Below are 22,813 nucleotides of genomic sequence, written 5' to 3'. Positions count from 1 at the left end.
GTTGGTGTTTGTCTGCAGCAGGATGGTAAGTACGACGTGGGAGGAGGTGAAAGGTTCGACACCCTGGCTGACCTGGTGGATCACTACAAGAAGAACCCCATGGTGGAGAAAAGTGGCATCGTAGTGCACCTCAAACAGGTATCTAAGAGAAATGTCACAAGTAAAACCGAACCTTAAGGTCATGGACACATGGTACAATGCAGAATTAAAGTGCCTTTTAAATTTGGATAAATTTGTTTGTTCCTTTGTGATTTACTGCAGCCGTTCAACGCTACAAGGATAAATGCAGCCAACATTGAGAACCGGGTACGAGAGCTCAACAAAGTAGCAGACAACTCAGAGAAGCCTAAACAAGGATTCTGGGAAGAATTTGAGGTATGTAACTTTAAAACTGTTCAACACCAGAATATTCCTTCCCATTATGATTTAAAATTAATATGGGGAAAATTCTAATTGACATAAAGCTATTAAAATGTATACATAATTATTAATAACTAAAGTGTTGGTAATTTAATAAAACGTACACCTTTTATTAAGTAGGGCTTCATTAAAGAAGTGGATGACTTGAGTCACATGTGTGAGACATAATTGGGAAATGTTTGTCATGTAAATAACTTCTAAATGCCACGTTCCCCATCATACAGAATATTTGCCACTGGAAAGTGTTTGAGTTTTAAGTTACTATTTTCCGTAACAGTCATTTGTCACTTAGTTGTAATCTAAAATCTCATCATGTAGGCCGGCAGCTTAATGTGTTGATTTAATCATCTGTTTTATATCTATTTCTGCTACGTTAACATTTAAATGACGATGCTTACTAAAGCCATTCCTGTATGTCTTAATTTTAAGGCATCTGGCTTGTCATAAATGTGAATAATTTCTGTTGTTTCAGTGCATATTGGTCTATGAATTATTACTTCCCAAGTACAGTGTTACACATATAACTAAATAATAAATAAAAGCTTTCTTTAATAATCAAAATTAAATGTATGTATGTATGAAAAATGTATGTAGACCCAAAAACAAGTGTTGTAACATTTGGTCGCAAAATTCTGAATCACTTGCAACTGATCTATAATTTTTACATATTTAAAAAAGATAGGAGAACATTATAACAGTCCTGTCTGCTGGATAGTAAAGTCTGCATCAGTTGCTCAGAGAGGGAAATTGACTTCAGCTATATTTTTAAGATGATGAAAAGCAGACTTTGTGACACGAGCTAGTAGGAACAAGATAAGTCTGTGGTTTTTACACTGCTGGCTCAGAAACCACAGAGTCAGGGGAGGTCTTAGAGAATTTAATTTTCTCTCTCTGAACCTTATAACATATAACTGAAGTTTCAGTTTGGGTGAGCTGTAAAAAGTTTAGTAACATCTAGATACTTGTTCAGCTACTGTACAAGATCACCTGTCCGATCTCTGTGTGATTGGTGGATTGCCTATTCCAAGGATACCATCTCTTTAAATAAATTAGAATTACTTGTAAAGCAGTGGAAAGTGTGGGTAACATATGATGATGATAGTTAATAAAGTACATAACACTGACACTGTCTGTCCCATAGAATATTTGGGAACGATGTGACAATATGAACCTGTCTACACGTGTGTATGTTTTTTTATTTATAGCAAACAATTTTAAATTGTGTATCAGGTATGAATAAAGGGAGTTTGTTGGTTTTTAAAGGGCACGTCATGTTGAAACGCTACCTTGTAAATTTACTAAATGTACTACATGAATACTGACTTGCAGTTTTCAGGTCTTGTGCTCCAGGGTGACCCCTGCCGAATAGAACTTACCTCAGAACTGGTTGTTGATTTTGATAGGACATCCTGGAACTCCTTCTTATGAAAACATCACATTTTCCTCTCGCTCTTCTTTATGTTTGTCATCAACTATCAGGTACTTCAGCAGCAAGAGTGCAAACTGCTGTATCCCCGGAAAGAAGGCCAGAAACCAGAAAACAAGAGTAAAAACCGATACAAGAATATCCTCCCCTGTGAGTCACGCAGCAACCTGCCATTTCCTGTCTCTCCAACTTCCTGTGGAAACAATGACACAAATAGACAACAGAAAAAGTAGAGGCCTCAGCAAACTGTCAGAATTTTGTTTTGATAGCTCAGACTTTAAATTCACAAAACATTTTAATCACAGGAAAGTGTAGACATTTGGTTGTGCATTAATGACAGTTTGACTTTGTGTTTTCAGTTGACACAACTCGTGTTGAAATCAGTGAAACAGATCCAGATGTTCCTGGGTCAGATTACATCAATGCCAACTACATCAGAGTGAGTATTTCTAGTATTATCCAAGATCACAAATTAAAAATGTAAACAAATAACAGTAATACACAACATTCAGCAAACACTCAGTATACTGGTGTGTTATGGGGAGATCAGTCAGTTCTATAAATGTTTAATTTTATCATCAGTTAGTTCACATTAATTTATTCCTGTGAGGAAAAGGACTCGATGGCCTCAGCGTTAAAATAGTCTAGATTTTGTTTATTTATTTCTTTTTTGTTCTGTACAGAGTATGCATGAAGAGGGGCGCCATGTGGAGGAGGGCAAAGTCTTTATTGCTACCCAAGGGTGCCTACAGAATACGGTCATTGACTTCTGGAAAATGGTCTATCAAGAGAATACACATGTGATCGTAATGACCACAAAGGAGATGGAACGAGGACGGGTATAGTTCAATATTGTGTAATAGAGTGATTGCTTGTACATGTTAAACTAGAAAGATAATTAAACAGTTTTATTGAACATAGCACCTGATGCTTTTAGTGTTGTGGGAGACATGTTTTTAAAGCAAGCAGTTTGTATCACACCACAGTTTATTATTTCTTTTCTTTCTCCAGAGTTTACTTAAAATTAGTGCCTCTGTTGTTTAAAATTTGCAGTTCTTTGGGCTGATTGCTTCTGATTGGTTGTAATGATAGAGCTCCATGAACTGCAGGGTATTCTGTAATTAGCTGCTTAAGATTTTGTAATGAAACCATGAGCAAAACATCCCCAAATCTGAAACATTATATGTTAAATGTCCACTATAGTAGTACTGAATTTATTGTAGGAGTAGCTTTCACCACCAGATTGATCACAAAGTGCTTAAAAAGCAGTAGAAGATAATGGAACAACATAAAAACAACAAACCCTGGCATGTGTCTTATGAAGCTTTGTCAGTCGACAGTTTTAGTGTTTCCATGATGGGGTAAATATTTCAGGCATGTTCCAGCATTGACAAGAAATCCTCACCAATTTCAAGTAAAAGTTGTTCAATTTAGTGATGTCCTGGTGTTGAAATCTGCATTGCTATAAACAACTTTGTTTTCCATTTTCAGATGAAAGACAGCACTTTATGGCATTAGCTGATTCTAAGAGACAGGGCTGGATTTTCATAGGAGGGATGCTGGCCTGTTTGTGTGTGTGTGTGTCTGTCGTTAGGGGGAAGGGAGACAGACTGACACGGATAGTATGACAGTTAAGCTGATTGGAAAGCTGCTTGAGGAGAGTTGGTTCTTTAGATTGTCTAATACTCACCACCCTCCCTCTGCTCTCTCTCTCTATTTTTCCTCTGATTCAGAACAAATGTGTCCGTTACTGGCCAGACCTCCATGCCACTAAAGAGTTTGGGAAGGTACTAGTGAGGAATGTGGATGAGCAGCGAGCACAAGACTATATCCTGAGGAAGCTGGAGGTGACCCGTCTGGACCGGGTAGGAAAAGCTGTGCATGCGCTCAGAGCTGAACCACTTAGCTTCAGATTATTACACACCTCATACACAATCCTCCAGCACACGCTTAGGCTTACAGCACAACAAGACTTCATAGATCTGAGGAAGTGCACAAGTGCACAGAACCTTTAAAATTAGTATTTTTAACTGAATCCTGAAATAAAACAAAACCTTTGATGCACTGTTTTTTTTTTATACTTGAAAATAATAAGAAGCCAAATAAAAGGGCACTTTTTTGTGCTGACCTGAGGAGTTTCTATAAACACAACAGCAGCCAGTTGTAGGAAGCAATTTAAAATAGTGTGAAACTTTTGTATTACCAGTTTTTCTGTAGGGTGTAGCGCGTGGGCAGAAAACTAAAGCAGACAGAGTGGAGTCCGTGTTTCTGCAAATTTAGGTTAATACAGTGTAAAGATTTTGTTCATACGAGATAGGGGTGTAGTTAAATCAGCATTAGTTCCTGAGTCTATTCAAGAATGCTTACTACTAGTTACTGGTGTAACTACAGTGTTAGTAGTCAGTAATAGCAACAAACTCATATGACGTATACATATGACATACTGTATGAGAATATTCTCTGTAATAGTACTCAACGTCGGTATCGATTAGTAAAGTTAAAGATAACAGGCAGAATTTTTATACTGATGTTTTCATTGCTGTCTTATAGAAGGAGCCTCTGAGGTACATCTGGCACTATCAATACCTGAGTTGGCCAGATCATGGGGTACCTAATGAGCCCGGTGGTGTCCTCTGGTTCCTAGAGGAGGTCAACCGCACCCAGAGCAGCATTCCAGACACTGGACCCATCGTCGTCCACTGCAGGTACAACAAAGATGCAAGAACACTATTTTCAGGGAAGAGACTGTGGTAGGTTTATAAGATAATTATTGGTGGGTCAGCTAAGGAGAAAAAGCAAGCTGATGAGGCATCACAGTTTTTTAAAATCCAATTGTTGTGCACACTCCTCTACTACACACAGATGCATACATAATGAGCCCACTCATTACACAAACCTGAGGGCAGCATTACTATGAAACTGAACACATCCAAACTATCTGTCGAATGCAAGAATGCAATTAACAGCCTGTTCGTTGGTATCTTTTCAGAGGCAAAGCACAGTGTAAATATGAGAGTATAATAGAATAATCCCATTTCGCTTATCAGGTTAGAAAACACACATACGGGATTGTACCGTCTTTAGTGCAAGTTTGTGCTCTCACAGACACACTGTCAAGCATTGCATTTTAATTTGTATGACTTGAGCTTTCCAGGGGTTTTCCCATTAGGCTTAGTGTGTGTGTGTGTGTGTGCGTGTGTGTGTTTGTGTGTGTGTGTGCGTGTGTGTGTGTGCGTGTGTGTGTGTGTGTGTGTGTGTGTGTGTATGTGTGTGGGTTTGTGTGTGGGTCATTGTGTTTCACTCTTTTTTTATTTTTCTCTAGTTGCTTGTTGACGTCTGTTGTCAAGAGTAGATAAAATTGTGGACACCTGAAACTTAGTTCATCAAGCATGAATTTATGACACTTGATTTAATTTGGCCACTTGGGTGCGCTGTAATTAAGGTTCAGAAATTCACTTTGTACTGGCAATAGGTCTTACCTAAACTAGCACGTGTTCAACTTGTAGTTCCTCCTGGCCCCATGTTAAAGGGTCTCTGGACAAGACACTGAACCTCAGACCCTTCCCCAAGGCAGTTAAAAAAGGATCTATTATTATTATTATTATTAGTGTTGTTGTTGTTGTTGTTGTTATTATTATTATTTTTAAAAAAAATCCTGACAGTCATATATTCAGAACCTAAAAACTGAATCTTTTTTAAACAGTTAAACCTCTCTTGATATACAAAACCCATAATTAAACATTAGGTTTCAGTAAATAACTAATAGTATTTCAAATTGATCTCAGTGCTGCTCAGATTTAGTTCCTAATAAATAATTTCTTCCTGGAATATTTTAATATTTATGTATCATATGGTGTGCTCTGTTCCCTAAGCATGCTACCAACATAATGACAAATTGACAGAATACATGACTCACTGCTCAGGCTGATGATAAATTAATATTGTTGTGATTGTGGGATGAATAACTTTGAGTTGTCAGAGAGATCTAACAGCATTTTATATGTGACATAACAACAATTCACCATCTGATGCTTTCATTTGTTTCTTCTATCATCAATTAGGTCTTAAGAAAACTCTTTAGCCCTCAAGTCTCATGTAACATGTTCATTAGTAACCGTATAAAAACAAATACACACTTATAAATAAATCATTTCTGTTTTTCTCTTTGATTGGTGCATATTTCATCAGTGTCATAGTTTAACTTTTCACCTTGTTTTTAGTGCAGGCATTGGCAGGACAGGCACCATTATCGTCATTGACATTCTCATCGATATTATTAACCGCCAAGGTACGAGACTCAGACACACTGGACTTTTTTTTATTACTTTACATCTTTGTACCGTGTTTGTGCTCATTTTTGAATGTATGTTTACAACTGTGTGTTCAAGGTCTAGATTGTGACATCGACATCCCTAAGACCATCCAGAGGGTACGACAGCAGAGGTCGGGCATGGTGCAGACAGAGGCCCAGTATAAGTTCATCTACATGGCTGTGCAGCAGTACATAGACACAGCTCAGAAGAGACTAGAGGAGGAGCAGGTAGTCCACTACACTATAAATCACAATTCCAGAGTGGTTTCCAGGGGAGAAGCTAAAATCCAAAACACTAATGAAGGATTAAAATATTTATGTGAGATGTGTTTGACGTCACAGTCTGGAGAATAGTACTTATCTCTGTCCCACTGCTCAATGTGGATACCAACTGTGACTGTTGAAAGTTTAAAGACACGGTCGTTTATGTGATCTTTGTTAAAGATCTCACCTGAATCTGCCTTATTCATGTTGACATTTTGCAGAGGAATAAGATGAAGGAGAGGGAATATTCCAATATCAAATATCCCCAGATGACGAACTCCAGGTCCAAATCCAACATGGCATCCTCACGCTCTTCTTCTGTGTAAGTATAAAGTTTAAATTTGTCATCACACAGCTATTGTCTGCTTCTTCTCTGCGTCCTGGTTAAAGCCATGTAGTTAAATATATAAATAACATATCAACCATTTCGTGTGCTATCAAGGTCTTAAATTTGTGAACCCGTGGAAACCACATTAGAGTTGTTGCTTTGTTTTGAATATTTCTCTGTTTTTGTAGGATGACAAATGATGACTCATCAAGTGTTTACGAGAACATAAACTTTAAAAGTCCTCAGACGTCTTTTAGCAGTAACACCAGGAGGTAAAGCTTACGGGACTTCCACATCCCTCTCTGTCTCTTTTGTAAGTACTTCATTCATTTCATTTTCCGTTGTTTTAATGTCTCTTTTTGCTGCAGCAGAAAATATTCAGCCATTAGTTTGGTTAGTTTTTCTTTTACCATTGATGAAGTTCTGTATGACAACAGAATTATTAGAGTTGGTAGATCCCATTAGGTGTAATTTAGCATTTGTTGGAAAATAGACCTATGATTTAGCCCTAAACTAAAGATTTGTCCAGATGTGTCCGAGAAACAGAATTTGCCCTTGTAGTCAAAGCTGTTAAAACACTACCCTTCAAACTTTTCCACTGATAGAAGACACTTACAATTTATTCCTGTAAGTCAAATTAATTTTCCTCCTGTAAGTAGAAGGGCAATGTTCTCTTATTTTATTTTCAAGGTTCAAATTATCGGGTGGCCATGAGCAGCTGAGCTTCTTTGGGAGAAAACCTCAGCTCCCCTTACAGCAACAAAAGATTCAATTTAGGTTGAAATTATAATCAGCCTCATTTCTCACCATCTCATTCTTTTCTCTATCTCAGAGTGATTAATAGAGCAGACAGGGGGTCCAGCAGTGTTAAAGTGAGTGAATCATAGATTTGGTTTGGGGTTATCTTTTAAAAAGTGTGAGCAGTGTTTTAATTAAACATTCAGTGAATGTATTTTTTAAATGCATGTTAAATTAATTTTCCATATAGTATTCCACATTAGTATTCATGTTTTTATATGGTTTATTTTAGGATGGATGTAGGCATGAGATTTTGTAAGTGGTTCTGTGTTTCTTAAACTGAAACAGCATGTCTTAGTTAATCCGCATGTGTTTTAAGGTTTAAATGCAAACACACATCTTTTTAGTTATGTATTTATATGTATTTATAGCTCTCCGTGCCTTATAGCTCTCCATGCCTGATTTGAATGGGTATCTCTTCTCTGTGGCCTTTGAATACTGTTAGTTAGGACATGATCGCTATCTTTTTGAGGTTAGTAAGAAGTCAGGTTACAGGTAGAACAAGTTATTGTTGAATAACACCCCTCCACTCTGGCTTATTTACAGTCTATTCTATTTGTAATAGGCAATTTTAACCATAGGCAAACAACAGTAGGAAACACACAGATGATGCTGCTGAAGTGTCCCATTAACTCATGATAGTGTGTCACAAATGAATCCAAACAGTCGAGTATAAATAAAGTTACTGTTTAAGTTAAAGTTCATGTTAAAATATTATCTCCCTCACACATCTCTTAGCTGTTTTACTTTCTGTTTTATTTTAAACGTCTCATGTGAAGATATCACAAAGCAGAATACAGGCTCTTTTATGTTGTGTTCCACTTCTAGTTATTGAACCTAAAATTAATCCACATGCACACACTCTCACTACAGTACATGTGCTCTGTGTCGTCACATCAAATAAACTTGTAGGTGTAGTGCATGTTGCTGCTTTTAGCTCCGTATCATGAATTACAGCAGAGTACTGCCTTGGTGACTTAAAGTGCCACCAGCGTCTAACTCCAGCCTGCATGTCTGTTTGTGTTTCTCTTAGTTACAGCGGAGGTGTCGCTTCATCAGCACCTGAAAATCCCTTGGGGAGGAGGGAGTGTGGTGCTCTGACTACAACCCACTTCAGCAGACCCTGTCTGGGCTGATGGTGGTCCCTCTCCTGCTGGCCCTTTCTGTCTGGAGTAAAACCTCCATGGAGAGGAGGACTGGACAGCATAGTGTCTCTGCTCAGGGTCTTTATCCTCCCTCGTCTCCTCTTCCTTTGCTCCAGCCTCCAAAGCCTCTCCTTTTCTTAACCAGCAAAAGTGCCTTGTCACAGGATATGTCTCTTATCTAGCCTCTCCAAACCTGCTGTTATATCTGTACTGTTTCCAAACCCTGAAAAACCCAAGGTGACGTGAAAAACAACCAGTTTTTCCACGAGGGGGCTTGACACTGAATATGGAGTCTGTCCTGGTCTGAATGAATGGAGCTAAAATGGGACCCAAGAAGAGGTCAAAGCTAAGCTGTTTGTCCATTCATTGCCAGAAATCACCTTGCTCCTTCTGTCTGTCTTTGTCTTTGCTGGCTGTTTATGAATCTAACCTCAGGCTGTTTATGCTGCTTTCTCTGTGTCCAGTTGTGATGGTTGGTAATTTGGCTGCTGAGTGATAGCAATGACATGTGCCATGTTACAGGATTGTGAGGCACAGAAATGTAAAGCAAGCCCTCTCTAATGTCTAAAAAAATGTATTTTAGGGATAAAGTTGATCAGTAGTTCTGTTTTTAATTTACTTCCAATGGTTACTGACTCACATGACTTCTAGTGTTCCCACTTTGACTTCAAATAGATTCATCAAAATTCCGTTAGCATAATAACGACATAAATTTAAAGCACAATTGTCTAATCCCCCAGCACTAACTTAGATTATAGTAGTAATCTAAAGTCCTTATATGATCAAAAACAGGGTAGAGAGGATTCCTGAATGGGTGGTTGGAGTTGAGCCTGGCAGTCTCTCGGCTATCCTTGTTCATCAGCAGGTCTGATGTGGTTCAACATCTGTCGGAGGAGCTCATCACAAGGAGACGAGGGAAAGGGGACGATTACAGCAGGCCAGATGGCCATCTGCCTGAGATTGAAGAATAGATTTGTCTCTAAAAAGTAATTTAGAAGATGGCTATAATCCAGGCTTGATGATAGCGGGGCGAGTAAGCCGACGTCATTGATGTGATAAGGAAGACGGTGGTGCCGCAGACCAGTGAGCCCTCTGTGCTGTCTGGCAGATTGTTTACTATTTTTAGTGTCCAGGATCAGCACTAAAATATCCCAATCAAATTTAAAATACATTGGTGAAACTTGACCTAGCTTATTTCAAATGTATTGTCATGATCGGGTTTTATTTTAAAGCATCAAACAAACCATAGGCCACACTGAGCAGTGTTTATGCTCTCATCATTCCTCCGTCTCCACCAACACAAAAAAGTCCAACAAACTAGGTCAAAGGCACTCGCCGGCTGGACTCACCTTGTTTTTTCAGTCACTAATTAGCCAGTTTCTGCAGCTGCAGCTTGTGACCAAGCGAGTTCAAAATGTACTGAAGTAACAGTATTCTGTTATGATGCTGACGCGTTGACCTTGATGTTGTATTCTAACGTGAAGTAAACATGTAGCCAGCAGTTTTCACAGCATCCTGTCAGACGAACCAGTTTTCACAAGAGGACACATTAATTTTATCAACTGCCTCTGTTTTTCATCCGTTCTCAGATATCTGGTCATTTTGGGCCACAGGCTGTCGGCTTTGCAACTTTTCCTGTTGTAAGAAGTTGTCGTGTATTTTAATGGTTAATTCGTTGTGTAAGTAAAAAGTTGTGTTTTATTAATTGGATTGCTGCCCTGTGTCAGTGCACGCCTTCTTTTGGAAATATGCTGCACTGCTTGATGTTTGAACAGTGGGGATGTTTGAATCCCTCTCTGGTTTTTCCTTTTGTTGCTTTCCTTTTGTCTTCTGAACTATGATCTTTGTTCGATGAATGAGAAATGACTTTTAGTGGTTTTCTTTGTCTTTCTGAACTATCTTGCACTGTGGATGATTTTTTTTTTTTTTTTTTTTTTTGTATTTCACTTTGCCTATCTGGGTCAAATTGTTTATGATGTGGTGAAACATTAATACTTGAAAGTGTGAAACTGCTGAATCTTTGGCCTCAGGCTGTCTGGATGTCCGCTGGTTGCGGCAGTATTTTTAGTAGTGCACTAGATTTTTTTGTTTTTTTGCCGTCGGTGATCACTGTTTTGTTTTGTTTTCTAGATTTATTGGTTTCAAACTGCATATTTCTAATTGATTGTTTCCATTCATTGCATTTTGTGTTGTGTATCTATTATTATTATTATTATTATTATTATTGGTGTAATATCACCATTGATAAGCACATTTGAGTTCATGGAGGTGTGCAGTAATAACATGATATTTTCTTTCTGCTTGTCCTCTTACATTTACTTGAACACCATGTTGATATCTTTTCGTTTCCTTGTTCCTCTGTTGGCCGCAGTCAGCCTGAATTGAGTTACAGTGTGGTATACCGAGTGCCCCATGTTGCTCAATGGAGGTGCTCCCCCTTTTTTCTTCTATCTGCCTTGTTGCTGTATAAGCTGCAACTGCTGATAAAATGAGCTGCCAGAAAAGGCATTGAAATGGTTTATTATTATATAGTGAATAAAAGTTTATGATGGCACGTAAAGTTGCATATGGATTTTGCTTCATTTTGTTGTGTTCACTTTTGAATCTTGAGCTGATTTTCAGATGTAGACCTCTTTCTTACTGATACTGAAGGTAAAAACATGATGTAATGTTTGCATGGCTCTCCTCATCCACTCCAGTTATCACTTCAATTGGAAAAGTGTTCCACTGTACCAACAGCATCATTACGGAGAACCTCACTAGATAAAGACCATTGAACTAAAATTAATATTGTAAGACAATTTCACCAGTAATGACAGATCATTTCATGGTTGATGTGGCTTTTAAAAATTGTCCTCTATAACTCATGAGAAAGGAAAGAAGGCAGAAATAAAAAAGATGAGTTTGATTAATGGTGTTTTACACATTTTCACATAAGCTGCATTAAAAATCCAGTTTAAATCACCCAGAGCTAAATGAAACCAACTAATGCGAAGCTGTCATTGTTTTTACAAACAATATTTATTATTATTTACTTTCTTTTTACCATGTTTTATTTGAGGAACTTTGAAGCTGTGACTGAGCATTTTTTTTGCTTTCACTCTGCATTTATTGGTGTCAGCTGACAAAATGACGCTCAGGAAATGGTGCTTTTATTATGGCCACTCCTCACAGACTGTAAGAATTTAACTATCTTATCATCCACGTGTCACAGACAGTCTGACTTTTCCTGAAGCTGGCCCACCTAATCCAGGAATAAATAAAGACAACTTCCTGTCAAGACTGTGTTGTTACACTCAAGGGTTTAAGGTTCAGACAAGGAGGAAATGACAAATAACTGTCAGTAAATAGCTTTGACTGTTTAACAACTCGACTAATCAACCGACGGGATTAATACACCAGGACTTGTCTGTTATTAGGGGAGATTTTACTGCAAGTCCAGTCAGACAGGTTTAACAATTAACTGCCACTATAAACATAGTTTTTAAGATATACACAAAGTGCATGAACATGATAAACCACAATTAAGCAATATGAATCATGCTCACGTTTTATTTCCCAGAAACAGTTAATACTTTACTTTTTTATAATTAGTTCTGTAAACAATGACATATCAAAACACACAAATCATATGTACATGTTTTCAGTTGGCACATTGGGGGTTAACATTCATTGTCTTTTATGACAGAACTTTTAAACCAGTTAGACCAGATTTGACCTTTGTTCAATTCTAAACTACTGTACTCCTGGTTAAACTACAGCCTCAAGAAAGTGTATAAATCTGGCTTCTGCAAATGTTTTGCATCACTAAACATGATGTTAGGTAAAATAGACATAATGACTCTCAGATTTATATATAATTATTCCTATTGTTTGTGACAAGTGCAGAGAAAACGACCCCCCTGCTGGGGTCTGTCACAGTCTGTTTTCAAACTTCCACACACTAAAGTAAAAAGCTTCACATAGCAGCTTTAACAAATGTAGTTCAGTAGGAAGTTTCAAAAACTGAAGCACTTGCACTTCTCAAAAGTGCAATTATTCACAAAAAAATGTTCAATGTACGAATATTACAAATATTATGTGTGATGAACAATAATATTATTATTATGTACAGCTACAGTGAAGTCCGGTTAGTCACTCTGTTTACCCTAACAGACCAGGTCGCCTGGTAAAAGCGGTAACTGTGGCAATAGTGGTGGTGGGGTTTTGGTGCCGTTCGTTTACACAGCGCAGGTTTCCCGTGCTGAATACACACTGCAGTGGCCACAACACAATGACAATAAGAAGCACTATGAGCACGATGAAGAGCACCACCCTCTTCCAGTCTGAAATACGGCCTAGCACGCCAAAAGTCCGGGGCTGTGTCTGCATAGGAACAGCTAGCGTCTTGCTGGACCCAATGTCAATGCAAATGCAGAAGGAAGTGGGACCCTCAGGGGCACCCAAGCCGGCATTGTGCCTTGAGCTTTTGTAGCACAGCTTCTCCCCCTCTAGCCATACTGGCTCCTCATGCTGCAGGTGGCTGGGAAGCTTGCACAGGACCTCACGGCTGGTGGCCAGGGCAGGGGGTCCCTCTTTGGGCAGAGTGGTCTGGTGGCGGCAGAATGGGCAGGAGAGGCAGGCGCTGCCTTCGTTGGCATCGTGGTCAGTTGGTGAGATTGCCATGAGGCGGGAGAGGCACTCCAAGCAGAAGGTGTGGGTGCACTCCAGCAGCTTTGGTGTTTTGAACACATTATCGTAGGTGTTGTAGCAGATGGAGCACTCCGGCTGGCCGGCGACAGACACCTTCTTTTGCTGGTCTCCAGCTGTATCCTGGGGTGCAACCTGCATGTGCCAAATCGAAGTCTGTTCCATGTTCAGAGATTTTCCTCTCCTTTGACCAGTCTGTGTTAAATGGTCTTTTATTTGTTCGTCTTGGTCTGTCCTTAACGTCAGGATCCTGAAAGACAAATAATGAAACACAGTTAGTTTTAATAGTTCAGATCACGTCTTGCTGCTTTTTTTCCATCTAGATCCATAATCCCAACCACATAACATGATTTCAGTCAATCACTGCACATTTTATAAAGCCTGTGGAACTCTGAACTACATTTGCCCTCACTTGGAGCACACACAACGTAATATTACAAAGGTGACAGGTTTTGGATCAGTCAATGAGTAATTCAATCATAAGTGTGACACAAAATGGGTCAAATGTGGGATATTGTGGGTGTGTAAAAGCAAAAGAAACACACACACGAGAAGCCATATTTGAGCCTCTTAGTTCTACTGTAAATTATGAAATGATATATTTGTTACAGTGTGGACCAAGAAAAAAAGATTTTCAGGTAATATTTATATATATTATATTTAAGACAAAATTCGAAACATCCTATTCTTGCAGCCAAGATAAGACACAATCTGTGTTACCTTACAGAGATTACACTACACTGTTTGCTTATGTTATTTACATGTATTCAAAAAACATGAGTCTTTGTAAAATGTGCCAGGCAGTTTGGATATAATGGCAGTCAGGCTGTATGCAAATATACTGTGGCTAGTAAAAGGATCCTCTTGCATTGAGTAGTTACAGTTGAGTATGTCCTCCCCTACCAGGGATAAACACCGGCAGCTTTGAAGCTGTACAGAAACTAATAGACCAGGTTTCGGGTCGCCGTGGGTCACTATACAGGTTGCAGGACTTGAACAAATTGCTGCTCTCTTTTAAGTCTGGTCTCGTCCTATTATCTAGGATGGTAAAAACATTATCTACCTGTTCTGTGTTAAGTATTAATGGCCACTAATGTGGCCGATACTGTGTGTGTTAGGGGTGAAGAATGGTCATAGCACAGGTGTTCCCCTCTCTGTGCCCTCAGGGCTGGTCCTGCCCCGGTACTTGCACCCACACAAAGTCCCTGCTTGTTCTCCATCTAATCGCTCCATCTGCCCTTGAAATTCCTGCTCTGCCACTTCATCTCCCCTGAATTCAAACATACTTTAGTAGGATGAAGACAGATTTTTCGGTATAATTACACATCTTATCAGTCTAAAGCCTCCTACACACCGATCATGACCCAGTTTCCTCATTGCTGGAACTCAAACCGCACTGTCAGGTGTGGTCATTTGCTGGAACCTCTTGCACAAAAGTGTGGCCCGGTAAAATGGATCAGACATTTATCAAAAGTCTTTATTAACTGCACTTCTCCAACTACCAAGTGTCTAGTGAGTGTGTAGCTGTCACAGTCAAAGACGTCCTTCTCGTTCAAGTATTTACTTAGATGCCGCTGATTGTCAGATCAGTGTGCACTTCAGTACTGCTTCACTTCCTCACTTTTTGCCTTTATCTCTCTACCATTGTGTCATTTTAACTATCATCGTATTAATTTACCTGGCATAGCTAGTGTTCACACAGAACTTCCATTCGCACTCTTGAATGTTCACGTTGGGTTAATGAATACGTCTTTCACTCTCTAACTCAACGTGCTCTATTTTCCGGAAATATTGCACAGATGCAAACACGAGTGGACTTGACCAGCAGGTGCATTTGCAAAAGGTCAGTCCTTATTGCCTTTTTTCACTGCACAACTGCTTTGTTAATTCTGATTGGAATCAGTATAAACTAGGCTATGCTCCTCTTCGTTTAACGGTGCAAAAGCATTCATCTAAAAAAAACTGCCATTAACAGTTACCTGTAGTAAACGAAGCCCAAGGTCTTTATAAGAACAAGCCATTTTCTAGGGCCCCTGGCTATGTTACCTGTTGTACGAGCTCTAAGTAAATAGCAACCAACTGAGCGCTGAACAACAACAGTGTCACATTCTCAAAAGCCACTAAGGTGAAAGGAGTTTTGGCAGCAGCCTCAGGCTCTCCTTTGTTGCACCCTTAATGATTCCTCCAACAGTCCTTGAGAGCACACCGGGCTCCAGTATTTGCCTAATATAAAGCCGTTTTTTAATATACACAGTAGCCAACATCAAATAAGCTCCAACAGGCAACGTTTACCATGTCTTTATTTGAATGTTTTATAATGTTTTATAATAATAAAACCGCTGAGATTAAATTTCTACTTGTAAACTCATCTACAACAAAACCCACACGTGCTCAGCAGGATGCTTGATGTGACCTCACTCGTATGTGTCTGCAGTTGATTCATTTCTAGTGACCTGGTTAAAACATCCTAGGTAAAGGTTTATACTCTTTAATCTGCTGACTGGACAGAGGGCACACATTCCCTTAGTTTTCAGGATGTTAATGGATACTCTGTATGTCCGACCCGATGTCAGACTAGGGGATATTTTTCCTTGCGTAAACAGAATGTGGTCACAGTCCTAGTTTCTCCAGTTTCTACCTTTTACTCCTTAATCCCCAGTAGTTTATTATAGTAGCTGCTGAGCTGACAAGCTTGGTACAATAAAAAGTTCAGATAAGGAAAAACCAATTTAAATAGCTTTGGTCATATCTATTAATTCAATCATTTCTGGGAAAAGACCTTTAAACATGATTTTTTACTTTCTTGAGCTTGGATGTATGGTCCTCTGTCGCTATCAGTGGTACAGGCCTTTCATCTGTCCCACAGACCTATTAGTGTACAAAGAAAGTTGTTGAGCTTTGTAGCTGGGAAATAGCCCCTTGGTGCCAGAGTGGATCTTCAGTTAAATGTTCAGCTCAACTGTCATCCACAATGCTGCCCTACCTGTTCCAAGTCTGAAAGTAGATGAAACTGGATCTGCACATTGTTTGAACTAAGGGGTGGGGGTGGCACTGTGGCAAACAGTTTAACTGAAGTAGGTAGCACGTGTGTAAACGCAGCAGACAATGCAGGCAACTGTACACAGTGGTTTGAGAATCCTAACTGAACATACAGAAAACTACTGATGAAATGTGACTAGTCTACTCTTTCAGTAGTAGAGTGAGAAGAGTTGAGCAAAGGCGATCAAGGAAATACCCAATTTATTACAGATGAGATCATCAGGTAACAACCTCAGCAACCTGACACTAACATAAGAGGCACAAAGGCTCCAGAGTAAATGTCCAGTTTACCTTTGAATTAAAGATGTCAGATGATCCTCTCTTTATTCCTCAGTTCACTCCTTTTGCTGTTGAAAATGCATTTTTTCCAGAGTCACAGTGGAGCCGGACTTCTGAGATCCCAGCAGGGAGTTGAATTGCACCTCCTCCCAGGCGGAGGTACTCCTCTGTACTGCTCTGAATACTCCTCCAGAGCTACAGGTGTTTCTGTTTGTGTGTGTAAGTGGGTGTGTGCTCAGTGTGTGCTGCGGAGTGTCAGCTGTGAGATCTCCTTTCTCAGTGTCCGTTGGCCGGTATCACCTGCCCGGCTCTATCAGCTCCCTTTTTAGCCCTTTATGCAAATGAATGTAGACAGTTTTGGCCTTGAGGTGGTGTCTGAGAGACGAGGAGGAGGGGCAGGAGGAATTCACATTCTTGCCTGCTCACCACTCCTCCATGCTTCTTTCTATGTTGATGTCTTTCTCTTTTTTCTTCTCACCTCTTTCTACCATTTTTTACACATACAGTATAATGCAAATACCCCTCACCTGTCTGCAGCTTAATATACAGACACAAGGTAAAATATATCATGTCTACACTCTGTTAAAACTACTAGCTGCACCTGTATTTTGCCTTAATGGCCAAATGCAAACTGAGCGAGACAGATGATGTGTATAACACAACTGCACTGGACATTAAACACCAGAGACAAAGTACATAACTCTCTCATCAGACAGTAGATTTACGCTGCACCAAACATACAAAGGATTCATTTCCATTCAGTCAGTGATAAGGTAACAGGTGGTGATACAGGGCTATCTTCCCACTGCCTCCTTGTTCCTTACTGGCATGCAGTGTCGTAGGTCACTATGACACATCAGCAGCAGTCAGGATGTTCCCAGCCTGTTAACATAATGCTGTAACTTTTTTAATGTCTGCGAGTGTATTTTGAAAATGTTTCCAGCTTTGTTTCACCAAGTAAAGTGTCTTATTATGTCATGTTTGGTGTTGGGGGTCACATCACTCAGAGAAATAAACGTTTTCTTTATATCTGCAGTTCCAAGATTTTTATAAAGATTTATTCAGCATTTAATTCGGGAAATAAACATAAAAAATAATAAATGTACATGTGTCAGGAGGAGTGCCCTGCTCGTTAAGTTGACTTGAAGGATGTGTGTTGGAGGTTTTATTTGATCACTCGTTTTCTTTTATGGTAATGACTAATGTCTCTGGGCCATTAGAAATAGCATGTATTGCTAATGGCCATGTATCTGCAACAACAGCTGCCTAACTGACTCAGTTATTTAGTAACCCAAACACAAATACTGCCTTATCATATCAGCAAAGTCATTTATTGGGTGTTGAGTTGTGAGTGCTTTGAGGAAGGAGAAGGTGTACAATCAAAAGCAGTTTTATTCCCCTGCCTGGAATCCATAAACGTGACTTCAACATAAACATGTCACTGGTTGGCGTGGTGAAGGTTACTTATCCTGCAGAATGGGGGTTCTTCAGAGTTGGGGGGAGAGATACACGTGACCGGGAAAGCTGTGTGTGTGTGCGTGCGTGTGTGTGTGTGTGTGTGTGTGTGTGTGTAAGGCAGACTATAAAATGACTCTCCACTTGAGCTGATATTTACTCAAACCGTGGAGAGAAAAGATATTTTCATGTTCTGTTGCCAAACCACCAAGGTCATAGTCTGTGCTCTTGCATTTTTTCAGGCTGAAACAAACAATGTTGTGTCTGGGGTGGCTGGTTGGGGATGGGCAGTATGATCTGTGCATAGTATCCCTGTGTTTGTATCTAGGTCCACCTCCGATATGATGCTTTGATTGATCACATAAGAACCCATCAGTGCTGCTGTGGATCCACTTATCCTCCTCATACTCTGGTTTATATCCAATACCTGCAAACCTAATGGCATTGATGCAGATTAGCTAATGCTAATATTAACATGTTAAACTGCCTGCTAAGCACATGGTGTAATAAATCTTTGACCATAATGTTGTCACTGTGAACTTGGTAGCGTCCACAGAGCTGCTTGTTGTAAGAGTATCACCTCAGGGTTCAGTGGAACGATAATAATGGTCAGTAACGGTCTGCGGTCTTGTGAAAACACAAAATGTTTTTATTGTTTTAGATTTTTTGGCTCACTTGTACAACACAGAGTGGCCCGGAGTCACACTTTTAATCAAACTGTGTTGTCAAGAGACGAAGGTTTTGTGCTCCTTCAAACTTTCATCTAGCGCCTATGAAACTTCAACTTTTGACTTCAAATTTTAGACAGTTTTGCATTTTGTATTTAGGATTTTTTGGCCTTTATAAAAATAAATAAATAAATAAATAAAAACAGGAAATGGGAGGTTACCCAGTTTGATCATGCGGTTTTGTGGTGTGGGCCTTAATAAAGCAAAATCATCTTATGTAGACTTTATATTTCTGGATGTAATGAGCACAGCTAAATTTCAAGTGCTCTAAGTATTAAAGTTGGTTTTATTTGTCCCAAAATACCGACAGTAAAGTCAGTCAGAGTGTCTTTCTGAGAGGGGACATACTTAAAATTCTCACTTCAGTAAACGTCTCTATAAACCAATATGTTCGAACGGTGCTACGATAATATAACAGGGAACATAACACTCAGGAAACTTAGACACCAGGGACGTTGGGACAATGCTTGAAACACTAAAACTAGGTGTAACACTGGCCCACTGGTGATACAGGGCTTCTTGAGAAGTGATGAGGAAACCAGACACCTCAGGGTGCCCTTTGCTCACCCATCTGCTTCTCTACACCTCAGCAACCGCCGGCAGCATTACATCAGTTTTTCCAGCATGAGAGGAGAAATGTGTTGGCAAGTGTTTCTGTGACTTTTGAATTGAAGTTTGAATGGAATAATGAGTGTCTCGCTCAAACACCCAGCATGCCTGCACTTCCTGCCTGCGTCTTCTCTTTACTGTCAACAAGTGAAGTGTTAGGACTGAGAGAAGGTCACTGCTGAACAAAAAACCCACATGCACTGAATGCTATGGGTGAGATGGAAAGGCGCAGCACGCATGTAAGCAGAACGAACAGGAGTCGAATTTGGGGTTCAAACTGAATTTTCAATTTTCAACATTTGAGCTGTGTCCTCTGCACCTGACAAAATGTTTGTGCATAAGTTAAGTGTGAACTTTATTTGTAGTTTATATTTGAGCAACACTACAGGGGATTCCTAATGGAATAAATAAAAATGCAAATATAAATAGAAATTAGGTTTTGTTACAGTCACCTATTTCTTATGTGAGAGTCAGGTGTGACGGGTGAGGCTCTAAAGTTCTTACAGTTTACTGTAAGCTTGTTCAGTTTATGGCTCTCAACTGAAAACCAGTCACGTTCTTGGCTCTGCATCTCTTGCTATAAAGCTTTCTGCCAGCTCATCTATCAAGGAAGATGGGTGTTATTCTATGATTGTTCATAATGCTCCTTATCAGTATCATCCAGAAATTGACTAAAGCTAAGATGAGTTGTTATAGCAGCTTATAAATGTCATGCAGCTCAGGTTTCCAAAATGCTATAACACTTCTAAGAATAGATTTCCACAACAAAGATTTGAACTGAGTTCAAGCAGTTTTTCTGTTTGGTGTGAGACTAGCATTTTCCAACACACTGACCTTTTATGGATATGTTTATGCCATGCATATCATAATTATACGTGCATACAGGCAAAATCACCCTCGGAAAATGACGACACATAGCGAAAAACACCTGTTCTTGCAATATACAGCAAAAACTTGGAGGCATGTTTGGAAGCAATTTATCATTTCTCAATAAATGTTCTTTAATAAAAATGTCACCCGTATCTTTTTTGGCATCCTTTTCTGTGTAACACAGAGTTTGTGAGACGGACAAGTTGTTAAAGTTAATATGAGGCTTCAAGTGTCTGAGTCAGTCAGGTTCAGGTAGTAATTTAATTATTATTATAATTTATGTTTGTGTTTTGATGCAGTATTTATCACTGAAGCTCAATATAAACCAATAATATCACGTGATATTATCATTATCACTTTAAGGCAGCTCTTTTTTTTTAAAATATATTAAGACTCTAAAGGATCTCATGCCAAAATCTAGTTGTTGTTTTTTTTGTTTATATGGTGAGGATTGGAAAATAAAACAGAGACAAACAAATAAGGTACCTTATGAGAAAGGAAAGTAATATAATGTCCTCTGAAAATGTGTGCCTGATTTAAAACAGGCCAGTTTCCTCTTTGCTGACCCCCAGAGGCTGAAGAGACACGTTATCCCAAAATGTCTCCTGTGATTAGGCTGATAGACGTCAGGTGTGTTCAGGTGTGCTCTCACACACAGTCTCCAGTCTCAGCGTCTTCATGCAACACTTGCAGTGTGAGTTTTCCTTTTTTTTGTGTTAATTTATCAGGGATTGTACAACTGATGGTGTGGTTGATTTAAACCATTAAACTTAAAATGTTATGTTCACTACTGCTAGGTGGTCCTTAGAGAAGCATGCAGTCAAATACTTAAACTCTGGTCTGATTACAATAGTGTGCAGCACCTGTGTGTTACATTATTTGTTGCTGTTGTCAACATGTTGCTAGTTTTACCTACTTTGTTTGCTCTCAGCATATGTATTTCAGCCCAGTGGTTCCTAGTATAACATTGTAAATCTGAAGTTCAGTGAGGTGATTAATTTGGTAAATTAGATGGAAAAACAGTCAAGTTTTACTTCTCTGAGGTTTTGCAGTTTTAATGAGCCATCAGAGAATGGTTGGGACTAATAGGCCTCTGATAAGGTGTTCATAGGCCAAATGGGGCCTCTAGCTTAAGCCTTAAAAATGCAACGTATTTGATAATCTCATCATGTTTTTATGTAAATTCCTAATCTGTAAAGAAACCAGTATGTATGTACTGCAGCAAAATATTCAATATCTCCCACTGTGAGTAATCGTCACTGCCCCTCAGATGAGTAGCGTAGAAGCACAAATGTAGCAGTAATACTGGGGGGAGGTGAATGAGTAATAGTTGCAGAGGTAGTGGAGTTAAAATTAATGGCATTGGTATTCTTAGCAGCACTAGGCTTCCTTAACTCGATTGCGTGTATATTAGAGTAGCTGTGTCTTGCTTTTGTCCCTCTCTCTTTGTCTGAGTTACAGCTTCAGGTCTTATCGAGGTTAAACAATATCTTAAACTGTCACAATTCACCCCTGGTGCACCCAGAATGAAACAGTGTAAATACATCAATATGTTCAGAGTTTTGCCTGTTTCACTGTTTACATTATGTGAGCGCCAAAAACCAACGTCTGAGACTAATAAGAGGCTCTAATTGTAACGTAAATAGAAGACGCCTCTGAAATAGTTGTCCAACTCCAGTTTTCTTAAGAAAATGTTTTTCACAAAGCTGTTATGACTTATTATCTTTGATTACCATCATTAAAATACTATAATTAAATATCTACTACTACAGTCATTAAGAAAAGTGAAAGAAAAGCTTTTGTGAGATTCATAATCTGTCAATATAATTATTGTAAAGATTTCTTTAAATGCCACAAAAAGGTAAAAGTAGTTTCCTAAAAGAGGAAATGTTTTTTTTTTTTTTACTATTACATAACCAGACAGAAATGGTGCATTTCCAGCTGCAGATGAGTTCACATTCAGCAGCTTTTTCCTTTTAAACTGAGTCAGACAATTCGTGCTTTATACCGTTTATATGTGATTGGACAGTACCTTGCAATTCTAAGATTGTAATGTTGAAGTGATATATAGTGTTAAATAGTTAACTATTACTTCTTCCAAAATACTGGAATTATTTATAATGCAATCATTACATGGGAGATTCTGCTGGTGCATGAAACATCTGCAGTATCTGACTGAACTCATTTAGTGGATTTACAGGGAGACAGTGCCCCCTTGTGGATGTGGTGATGACACACTTAATGTTAGGAGTGTTACCAGTGCTGTAGAATACTAAAGATGCTAAATAGTTTTTATTAACTTACACCTGTTACCTGGCTCATCTCAGGTACCATGATAAACTAAAATATTCAGTACTCCTTTAGCTCTAAACTGGACGTAATGAGACATTTGTCCCAATGTGCTATAAAATGTACATAAGTCATTAGAGTGAGTTTTAGTTTTTCTACATC

The 22,813-nt window shown here is 39.0% G+C and overlaps 2 protein-coding genes across 5 annotated transcripts in view; one reads left to right on the top strand and one right to left on the bottom strand.

The window, feature by feature from the left end:
* ptpn11b (protein tyrosine phosphatase non-receptor type 11b) overlaps positions 1 to 9,465 on the top strand; it is a 30,501-nt gene extending 21,036 nt beyond the window's left edge. For 2 of the 4 annotated variants that reach the window (XM_026367687.1, XM_026367689.1), the window contains exons 5-16: positions 19 to 138; positions 262 to 375; positions 1,900 to 1,996; positions 2,206 to 2,285; positions 2,530 to 2,685; positions 3,580 to 3,711; positions 4,397 to 4,551; positions 6,067 to 6,134; positions 6,235 to 6,386; positions 6,644 to 6,744; positions 6,939 to 7,063; positions 8,582 to 9,465. In XM_026367687.1, coding sequence (XP_026223472.1) covers positions 19 to 138; positions 262 to 375; positions 1,900 to 1,996; positions 2,206 to 2,285; positions 2,530 to 2,685; positions 3,580 to 3,711; positions 4,397 to 4,551; positions 6,067 to 6,134; positions 6,235 to 6,386; positions 6,644 to 6,744; positions 6,939 to 7,026 — 1,263 coding nt within the window. In that variant the 3' untranslated portion in view covers positions 7,027 to 7,063; positions 8,582 to 9,465. Of the gene's footprint in view, positions 1 to 18; positions 139 to 261; positions 376 to 1,899; positions 1,997 to 2,205; positions 2,286 to 2,529; positions 2,686 to 3,579; positions 3,712 to 4,396; positions 4,552 to 6,066; positions 6,135 to 6,234; positions 6,387 to 6,643; positions 6,745 to 6,938; positions 7,064 to 7,582; positions 7,623 to 8,581 lie in introns of all 4 variants that reach the window. The other 2 variants (XR_003299266.1, XM_026367688.1) reach the window with 2 other exon arrangements.
* A 2,764-nt stretch (positions 9,466 to 12,229) lies between these two features.
* Positions 12,230 to 17,024, bottom strand: LOC113167247 (RING finger protein 223). Its single transcript, XM_026367690.1, has 2 exons — positions 16,713 to 17,024; positions 12,230 to 13,632 (listed from the first exon to the last, which is right to left on the bottom strand). Exon 2 carries the CDS (start codon positions 13,545 to 13,547, stop codon positions 12,837 to 12,839), a length of 711 nt encoding a protein of 236 aa, XP_026223475.1. The 5' UTR covers positions 13,548 to 13,632; positions 16,713 to 17,024; the 3' UTR covers positions 12,230 to 12,836.
* Between the last annotated feature and the right edge of the window lie 5,789 nt (positions 17,025 to 22,813).

Source organism: Anabas testudineus, chromosome 7, assembly GCF_900324465.2.
Source record: "Anabas testudineus chromosome 7, fAnaTes1.2, whole genome shotgun sequence".
In the NCBI taxonomy this organism is placed as follows: Eukaryota; Metazoa; Chordata; class Actinopteri; order Anabantiformes; family Anabantidae; genus Anabas; species Anabas testudineus.
This window is presented reverse-complemented; position numbering and strand designations above follow the sequence as displayed.

What these genes read in the sequence shown, in the direction of transcription:
- LOC113167247 (XM_026367690.1), bottom strand. Translation starts at nt 13,547, where the DNA reads ATGGAACAGACTTCGATTTGGCACATGCAGGTTGCACCCCAGGATACA.